Source organism: Dipteris shenzhenensis, chromosome 4, assembly GCF_047967505.1.
Source record: "Dipteris shenzhenensis isolate YYH24624 ecotype China chromosome 4, Dip_SZ_1.0, whole genome shotgun sequence".
Classification (NCBI taxonomy): Eukaryota; Viridiplantae; Streptophyta; class Polypodiopsida; order Gleicheniales; family Dipteridaceae; genus Dipteris; species Dipteris shenzhenensis.
The window spans coordinates 1,945,922-1,955,705 of NC_141599.1; the positions used below are offsets into that span (position 1 = coordinate 1,945,922).

Consider the following 9,784-nt stretch of genomic DNA (forward strand, 5'->3'; position numbering starts at 1 on the left):
TTATATGTATGTACGTACGTGTGTGTGTGTGTATACTTTGTTTATATTTATTTATATATTAATAATGGGAGATATAGGACACATTGAGTGATTCATGTGACATTGCCAAGCATATAATCAAGTATTCTTTCCTTATAATTGAATGGGCCACGTCACGCAACACTAAAAGGGAATAATATATTCTAGAGATGCGAGCTCAAATGTTAGAGTGAAACATGCACTACCTACAACGTGAGAGAGAGAAAGAGAGAGAGAGACCACCACCCACATGATACATGCCCGGGTGCTTCATCCAAACTGTCTCTTGGTCAATCGTCAAGGCATTCACTGTATACAAATCGGATCGCTGAAAATTTGGATCCATTTTGCAATCGGGAGTTTTTGGATCCCTTGCCTTGGAAGCTCTCTCTCTCTTTTGTGATCAGAGTCTCCATGGCCTTGGTTGCTCCTGCCCAAACCCACACCTCGTTTACCCCGGCTTTGGACGCCATCCCTCTTGCCAAATCGCCTTCTGGCGACATGCTCACCATGCCATTTCTTGACGTTTGTCGGTTGATTCTTCCCGTCATTGGTAAGATGGTTTTTTATGAACCGAATTTACTTCAACATTCTTTTAGAGACGACCGTTGCTTGATCTTTCTTCCCCGGTTCCCTTATCATACTCATCATATGTTAGCGCTCGCATGTGTCGCTCCACCTTTAGAACTGCGAACTTCGCAACTCACGTGTTGTGCATCTGTTCAAGAAGACCTACATGCATGTGGTGCTGCTTTAATTGATTCTGTCCTATTTTCAGTGGTGGGATCTTAGTTTTTGATTTTGCGAGGATTGAGGTCTTGCGTATAATTGCAATTAAAACCCCAGATGGCTTTGACAAGTTATATCTCTCAAGCTTTTGTTTAGTCAACGCATCAACAGTCTCAACAGACACTTCCTGTCTTACGATTATGTCTTGAGTTGGTTGAGATGAAGGCCATACTATGATGGCATTTTGGATACACAATAATATGGTTGTTTTAGCTTTTCTCCTGATTGCGCAATCATATTGTCGGCCTGTGAGCAATGGGGTCGCCCATTCTAGGTAGTGACGTCTTGTCGACGTGCCGAACGCTTGATTGCGATAATTTTCTTCACATGTAAAATGCATCTCTGAAATGTATTGTACAATGCAGATAAGTTCGGTTCTGCAATGGCGTTGGTGAAGTCTGACATTGGAGGTAATATTACGGTAAGATATTGTATCATTGTTGTACTTGTTTCGTATTCCTAACATTGGCGCAATTGGAAGCTTAGTGTATTCAACTGCAGCTTTTTGTTTTGTAAATAATGTGCGTTTGGGGTGTTGAGTTAGCAAGACCTTCAAAGAGAGAAAGGACTTCCTGATATGCTTGTTTGTTTGGAAAATCGCAGTATTGGCTAGTAAAAGGTGCTTCAGATTTTGCTCATGTTAAGTCTATAGATTATATGAGTGCTTGCATCTTTTGCAACGTTTTGAAACAATTAAGGCATTCTATTCAATAGAACTGATGAGCACTTTTATTCATTGTGTGTAAGCGATTGGAGGCTCGTTACAAGGTTGATGAATCGGCCTACGAAAAGCTTTATGATATCGTGCGCAAGGAAGTAGATGACAAGACTGCAAGGAACTCCTCTAGTTGCACAAATGGATTGCTATGGCTGACAAGGTATGTTAAATGGTGCATTAAAGTGTGAAACCAGGTTGGATAGAAAGATTGATGTTTTACTTGCAGACATTGTGGCCTTGGTTTGAAAATTTGTATTGGATCCGAGGCAAAGCCTTTGGTAGCACCTGCAGATGGAGGGAGAACCACAGTTAACCCATGAGTTTACAATTTTGATACTATGGCTAGAGTGGATGCCAGTTCAGATCAGCGTTTTCTAGAGAAGGGTATGACTGCATTGCCATCAATACTCTTCAGATACAATCATTTCCCCTCAACAATTACAGATTGTTGAGCACAGGTTCCTTGCTCATCTCGTGACCTGGCTATTTCTTCAGGGTTTACTATGTGAAATCGTGAGTGTGTAATGATTGAATAGTTATTAGTTGAGGACATGGGCTGTAAGACTGCATGATGGTGGATACATGCGCTGGTGCAGCTATGGCCAGTAATTCATGTTAGAAGTACGCAACAACTTCTGTATGGGTGAGTGTGATGCCTTGTGAAATAGATAAACTTGGCCGGTTCTTGCCAAAGACCAGGTTTGTCTCAAAGAAATCAACACTTTGTTGCTTCAACATGAAGAGACATTCTCTTGTTCTCAGTTCCAGTAGTGGTAGGTCTCGCCATTCAGGGGATAAAAATCCATACGTAAATTCAAGCGAAGGTTTGTGATTTTGTTGTCGACAAAGTGCTCAAATACTTCTCTTCACTTGCAACCCAAGTCCTCCATAACTTTGTGCAGTGTGGAAGTTTCATAAAAACCCAAGAAACCTAGTTTTGTTTTTTCCTTATCACTTTCAATGTAAATCTCCTAAGAAACCTACCTTCATTGCTGCTGCACATACGGGATGGCTCAAAATGGTTGAGTTAATGCTTCAAGGCCATGCCACTAATGTTCTGTGAGCTTTGAGAAACCTGTTGCAACATATTTATTTTGAATTTTGAGTTTTGGTGGGAGTTGACCAGTCAAAGTTTTTTAATTCTTTGAGTGGAGTAGAAAACTGTACTGCGATCTTGCTTGAAACTGCTAAGCAAGATCAGCACATGGCCACAAGGCAGCCATAAGCACCGGAAGTCCATTTTGGTTGCCACGCAGGGTTCTCATCAACCAGAGATTCCCAGCAGCATCCAGGGCAGCCCATGCTGCCGTACAGCCACGTCTGGTAGCCAGGACAGCAATGAAGGCTGCGCAGGCGTCAGGACAGGTATGGCAGCTAGTGGGCAGCAGCACACATTGCCTGCACATAGCAGCAAAAGGATTTGTAGCTTGCACTCCCACTATGTGTACTCTGCCATTTGTCTATTTTGTCAACAATGTACAAACCGAATAAAGTCAGGGAGAGGGAGCATCTTTGCTTGACACCGATATCGCTGAGTCCTTATCGTGACCAGGTGGTCTGTGGAATACCTTGGTCTGAAACTTGCCTGTGATGGCGACCATAGCCCGTTGCAGAGTATTAAAGAGCATCGATTCTCTTACAAATTGACATCATTAAACAAGGATATCATCAATTAAATAAGCTCAGCATGAAGGCAAATAAGGACCATGGGATTATTGACAAGGACCTTTAGATTATTTCAAGCTTATTTAAAAAAGTTGAGGAAAACATCAGTTTCAACAACTTATGCAGTTAAGTTGACATAAAAAGTAGCTTGACAATCAGTGGCAACATCAAATCAAGGTAGGCCATCTTTTCCACACTTGCTGATTTTCTGTTCTACGATCATGCCATATGGCTTGGCCACAAGGCTGCTCAGTGAAACCTTAACCGCAGCACAAGCTCATCTCCCAAATGTAGCTGCTAGAGTCAATTTGCTAGGATATTCACGGCTTTGGTGTTCCTTCTCTTGTCTTCCTCCAAGGCATTGGATATGAACTCTTTCTTTGGGGTTGGGGTACCCTTCTTGACTACTTCCTTCCATTTCTAACATCTCGGTCTTCCCCTTAGTTATTTGCTACAAGAAGTCAGCATGCTTGTCAGCCCGTTTTTCTTTTAGTTTCAAAACAGAGTTTGATTGAGTATGCAAGTGCTTTCTAAGTAGAATGTAATTTTGCATCTTTGTAGGAAGCGGTACATAAGTGTAAGGGCTCCATTTAGATTTTTATGTTTTAAATAAGAGAGAGAGAGAGAGAGAGAGAGAGAGAGATTCCTGTTTTTTGGAAGATTTTGTTCTTGATTTGCTTGTTTATTTTTGCTTAGTCACCTTCTTCCTTTCTTCTTGATTTCTTGTTTTCTTTCTCTTTTGTTTATTTGACGTATTTGAGTAAGCACTGGGTCTGCCCAAGCGACTCCGCGGGTCTTCAGAAACCCAATATAGCTGCTTATGCTTGGGCGCTGATGACGACATTTCTAGTCTTACAAAGGTACATGCATGGCTGCCATTTCCTTCCTTAGCTTTTCATTCCTGATTTTAGCTCCTCCATTACCTTGCACACCAACATCCACAGGAGGTAGAATAGGATGTATCAGACCAAAACCAGCATCACAATGCAGACCAACTCTTGCGTAAGTGTCATAGCTTGTATCGAGCTCCCCCTCCGACCGCGGACCTGCACTCTGGCTGTCCCGCTGCTCCACTGCCCTGCCCCTTCCGCCCTTCCACAGCCCCTTCGCCTCCCCCCCGCACTCTGCCCATCTACCTCCCCCTCCGTCAGCTGCGCCCCCCGCCATCTCGCCTCCCCCCGTCATCTCCCCCCTCCACCTCCCCGGCCTCTTCCGCCCTCTCCCCCTCTCCACTGCCTCCTCTCCACTCCTTCGCTATCTCCTCCACTCCCTCCTTCTCTCCTTTTCTTTCTCTCCTTCGCCTTCTGCTCTACTCCGTCCTTCTCTTCTGCCATCCCGCCACTTCTTCCACCTTCTCGTCCCCTCTCTTCTTCCGCCTTCTACCGTCCCCCCCTCGCCTTTCTTGCCTTCCCTTCCACCCTCTCCACCTCTCTCCTAGGCCTCTTCGCCTTGCCTCGTCTCGTCTCTGCCTCCCCCTCTGACGTCCTTCTTCCTCACCCCCCCTTTTTTTCTCCTCTTCCTCTCTACAACGGGAGCATTTGTGCTTGTTAAGGTGAAAGAAAATCTTGGTGGTGACCCTTGGTCTGGCTAGAGGGGCTCTATGGCAGCACCCTCGAATCCCACAATCGTTAAGGTTCTTCTTTCCCCAATTGACAAGCAACAGGTACAGCAAGCAGTTCAGTCCCTTCGGGACAAGGTGATCGTGGGCAGAATTGTGGGCCTCACGCCTACAAGGAGACAGGTGCGAGAGAGGATCCAAGCGAGCTTGGCATTAGAGGGAGACCACATCCAAGAGAACACCATCTATGGAAGAGGTGTATTTCTCATCCAGCTAAGCTTCCCCAACACTGCCTCGACACTCGTGGAGCAGAGCCCCATCTTCCTTGGCCCACATCTAGTGTATTTCTTTCCTTGGTACCATGGCTTTACAGTGGAGGACATGGACACGACACCATGTTTCTTGTTTTCGGGTCTGCTACGCTTCCTAGGGCTCCCAAAGGAGTATCGAGCCATCCTCCCCTCCATTGGTCGGGCATTTGGCACCCTGCTCGAGTCTTCGCCAGAGTCGGCCGCCTTAGTTGTAGCAGATGACGGGGTCCCCAGGATCAGATTGGTGGTTGAGAGCCCAGAGTCCCTCCCAAAGTTGATCCTCCCAGAGACCCTCAAAGGGGGCACACTTCGCCAACGAGTGGAGATTTCTGGGTTACTAGGCCAGCGTCTTCAGTGCAGACAGATGGGTCACCTAGCCAGAGATTGCTCCCGTGGCCATGGTCGAGCGCTTCCCTCCCCCACCCCCGCAAAGTAGGCAGAGTCAGTAGACCAGAGTCCAGCACCCCCTCAAACATCCGCCCTCTTTCCTTCGTCCCTCCATGTCCTCCCTCCCCCGCCGCCCCTCTCTCCACCTCCGTAGCGGGTTCCTCAGCCTCCCTCCCCTCCTCTGCTTCGACATCCTTGCCAGTAGGCAAAGATAAGACGACGTCCCCTTCTGCTCCCTCATCACAGCATCAGGTCCATTCGGGGAGGGAGCCAGAGAGACAGGGCTCGTCCTCCTGGTCAGTAGCTCCCAACTTCCAGCCTCGGGGTTCCTTACCGGGGGACTTCTAGAGGTTGGGACCCTGGAATTATCTGGAGATCCCGGACTCTTATCGTTTATCGTTGGAGGTAACGCTTATGATCCTACAGCCACGAAAGGGGGGTTTGATCAGCGCAATGGGCTCGCAGACACACCCCATTTCGAGTTTTTAGTTTGCCTCCATAGGGTTGGAGAAGTGGACCCCAGAGGTGTTTGATGCTATTATGGGAGATTAGATTTCACACATGATGGACGAGTGGATGCTAACGCTTATGATCCTACAGCCACGAAAGGGGGGTTTGATCAGCGCAGTGGGCTCGCAGACACACCCCATTTCGAGTTTTTAGTTTGCCTCCATAGGGTTGGAGAAGTGGACCCCAGAGGTGTTTGATGCTATTATGGGAGATTAGATTTCACACATGATGGACGAGTGGATGGGAGCACGGAGATTGGACCTTTGGCATGGTACGGAGGTGAATTTTCAATTGAGGTTCACGCGAGAGGAGCCGACGTGTGGTTTGGCGGTAGGAGTTATCAGATTTTCGCTTGAGGAAAAGGTGGATCAAGCATACTACTGGTCCCTCCAGAAGTGTGTGAAGCTGTTCGGGGTGGAAGTCTTCTTCATAATGAAGTGGGCACGCAAGATCGGCATTGAGCCGGTATCCACCCTAGTACGTCGTCGCACAGACACGGACTATTCGCCCTCCAACGTCGTCGCACAGACACGGACTATTCGCCCTCCAAACCCCCGACAAAGTCACATAAGGCAGTCTTTCTGGAACAGGCGCCTACTCACAGGAGAGCCTTGTTCTCTGCACCCCCGTCCTCATGAGTTGGACCATAGTGAGTTGGAACGTGCACGGGCTCCTCCTCGACTGTGCTCGTAGTCAACCGCAGTACTTGATACTCCGGCAGGAGTTGCAGAGGGCAGTACTAGGGTGGATAGTGGACATCCTTTTGATTCATGAGCATTTGTTCTCAGCAGCAGACATCAGACGGCGACACCACCTTCTCCCAGGGAGAGGTCCGGAGGAGTGGTCCCCTGTAGTAGGACGGAGCGGAGGGGTTTGTATCTTGGTCTCAGAGACTTTGGCTCCAGAGGTCTACGATCAGGGTGAGCTTATCCCAGGACAGGCAATTTGGATGGGAGCTAGGTCCGGAGAGTCCAGGATTGGGATCTTGAACGTGTAGAAGTCTTGAATGTGTGTAGCTGTAGGAGATCCTGTGACGTGGTTCGACTCATGGTAGGTGAGCGGATAGGGGGGGCCTCAATGCTATACTGGAAGGTGGGTAATATGTTTATGTCAAGCCCAAGGCTCTTAAACCATCTGCGAGTATGTGCATACCAGCACCTGTGACCCCCCTCTATTGCTAGTGTCATGGAGGAGCATAAAGTCAGCCATGGGAGCCTATGTCACCTTGTGGTGTAAGATCCATACGGTCAAATGCAGAACAGAGATGTGATGACCTGGAATGCCGAATCTAGTTGTAGTGGGGATGCCCCGAACTTGGTCAGGTTTATGTGATGTGGAACAAAAGGCTTACTGCAGATCATCCTTGAAAGCATGAGAACCTGAAGTCTCGACTTGAGCCCACTCCGTCTCTGAAACATTAGGCCCCCAACAAGGGCTGCCATACATACCTACGGGTCGAACCAGAGAGTCAAAGAGGAGAGACTTGGTCAGAGGGTCTTGGAAGTGAGAGTGAAAGCATTGTTGCTCGAGTCTGGCTCTAGTCTGTAGTGCTGGTCGCATCGTTAAAATCGGGCCGGATAACAGGACCCCCAAGTAGGTATAGGATGCAACTACCTCCACTGGCAACCCATCCAAAGTGAAATGCTCTGTGTGCATGGCTGCCTGGGATGTGTTGAAGATCATAACCTTGGTTTTACCAAGGTTGACCTTCACGTTGTGTGTCTCACATAAGGTATGTAGTGTGTCAAGATGTCGCGGAAGCCCCTTTGCAGTGGAGGATAGTAGGACCACATCATCCGCATATAGCAATATTTGGAGCAAGGATCCGGCTAGAGAGCAACCAGTCCCTCATAGGGTCCCGATAAAGGTCTCAAGCTCATCAATGTAGAGGCCAAAAAAAGTCGGTGATAATGGACAATCTTGTTTGATCACAATAGTGCTCATGATCTCCTATGTCCATTTTGCACCAGTCCAAACCCTACCTGAAACTCTCTCATAAAGAGCCATAACTGCCCAGATCTCCTGATCGTACCCCAGGTCCCATAGGCGTTTGATGAGTCAGGCTCTCGGTACTGTGTCAAAGGCCTTGCGGAAATCCACAAAGCAACAATACACCCTCTATCTCCGTGTCTTGGCCTCTTCAATGACCCCTATGAGTGTGAGTATATGGTCCATGGTCCCGTGGTCTACCCGGCAGCCTACCTGCCCCATGGCTCTAAGACCCTGAAGCTCTGTGACCAGGCTAACCTCTGTGCCAAGTACCGATGCATAGATCTTGGACATAACATGTCCAATCATAATGATCCTGTAGTTTTCCGGACTCATGGGTTCCCTTGCACACAAAGAGAGAGAGAGAGAGAGAGAGAGAGAGAGAGAGAGGTTTCCAAACTGCTTTTGCGGTATCTCAGGGCTATGGACTTTCTTGTGACACTGTTCCAAAATATGCTGGATCATCCCGAATGGACAATGACTGAGGCTGCTACATGTGCATACAATGTCACACTGAAGAAATGGCATGGCTGGATTGCAAGCAGTGCTTTTACAGTAAGTAACTTTCTATAGATTGACAAGTTCTCAGGATGCTGAAACTGTGTTTCATGTGTGTATTCGGTTCTTTGTCCATTTAATTGTTCTTTTAGACATCAGCAGATGTCTATAATTAGTCTTTTATGCATCAGATAAAATATGGAGGATGGAAAATATTTGCAGGTGGCTCTAAAACTTACACCTGAGAGAAGCAAATTTATGTCTGTGCTTGGAGAGGGAGACTTGGAGGCAGACATCAAGAGCTTTGTTACCTCCTTTCCCCCTCTCTTGCAGGACAATCATGAGTTTCTCGTAAGCAGGGCTGTTTTTGGAATGGTTCTTGACCATAACTCAATCACACTTGGATGATGAAAATGAAATGTGGGTCTTGCAGAAAAGCGTTGGATTGGATGATATGAAGGCAAGCTAGTACAGCATTTCAAATTTGAGGTCCGAGTCTATGATGTATTATATGAAGCAAGTATAAGGAGGCTGCAGTGTGCTGGAGCAAACTTTCCATCTTTGTGACAGAGGACCTTCGTTCTAGCACATTTTTGACACACGGTTCTGCATAGAACAGACAACAAGGAGAGATTTAAAACATACAAAGCTTTCTATTTCCTTGATTGTTTTTGCAATATGAAGGCAAAAGACTTCATCTTTTGTATTTTTTGCATTCCAAAATTTGTTTAGGAACTGCACATGCAGAATCAAGGCTCATCTAAAGCTGTGAGGATTTGAGAATGGGAGTTTGCTTGAATGTTAAAATATCTAATGGGAATAAATTGTTGCTTTGTGCCATCATTTGAAGAACCTCGGTCTCACTTTCTCTCTCGGCCAAAGGGGGGTGGGCAAGAAGGTGGTGGATTTGTTAGAAATCGACCAACATAGGGTACGCACAGCAGCGGAAGACTAATAGAATAGCTCACACAGTGTGTGTGGTGTGTGGAATCACAAACTTCTTAACCTTTTGTGCTTCACATAGATGCGTAGACTAGTAGATAGACAATGATCCAAGCTAGATATAGAAACCGCCAAAGCAATATATTTCTATCCAAAGCTATGGACACCTTACAAAAGATAGATCCAGTGTCCCACCAGATTGTGCTCTTCTGATCTTACCAAAAGGTACTTCTACTATTTGCCGGATATCTCTAGATCACTGAGCCCACGTGCTCCACCTCGAGCGTATGTAGACTCTCCGTCCAAAGACCTCAGCACCTTGCTGCCCTAGAAGACAGCCTAGGCTCCAGCCCTAGATGAGCTCAGTCTGCAGTACCTCTGGGACGACTCTGACTCTTG

At 46.9% G+C, this 9,784-nt stretch overlaps 1 protein-coding gene across 1 annotated transcript; it reads left to right on the plus strand.

Moving 5' to 3' along the window:
- The first annotated feature begins 230 nt into the window (after positions 1-230).
- Positions 231-9,149, plus strand: GLTP1 (glycolipid transfer protein 1). The gene is made up of 6 exons (XM_087373372.1): positions 231-571; positions 1,173-1,228; positions 1,555-1,685; positions 8,365-8,500; positions 8,666-8,794; positions 8,877-9,149. The coding sequence occupies exons 1-6, from the start codon at positions 433-435 to the stop codon at positions 8,910-8,912; spliced, it is 627 nt and encodes a 208-aa protein (XP_087229498.1). The 5' UTR covers positions 231-432; the 3' UTR covers positions 8,913-9,149.
- The last annotated feature ends 635 nt before the right edge of the window (positions 9,150-9,784 follow it).

What these genes read in the sequence shown, in the direction of transcription:
- GLTP1 (XM_087373372.1), top strand. Translation starts at nt 433, where the DNA reads ATGGCCTTGGTTGCTCCTGCCCAAACCCACACCTCGTTTACCCCGGCT. An exon ending in ACATTGGAGGTAATATTACG is followed by an intron (nt 1,229 to 1,554) that starts GTAAGATATTGT and finishes ATTGTGTGTAAG; the next exon opens with CGATTGGAGGCTCGTTACAA. An exon ending in GGATTGCTATGGCTGACAAG is followed by an intron (nt 1,686 to 8,364) that starts GTATGTTAAATG and finishes GCGGTATCTCAG; the next exon opens with GGCTATGGACTTTCTTGTGA.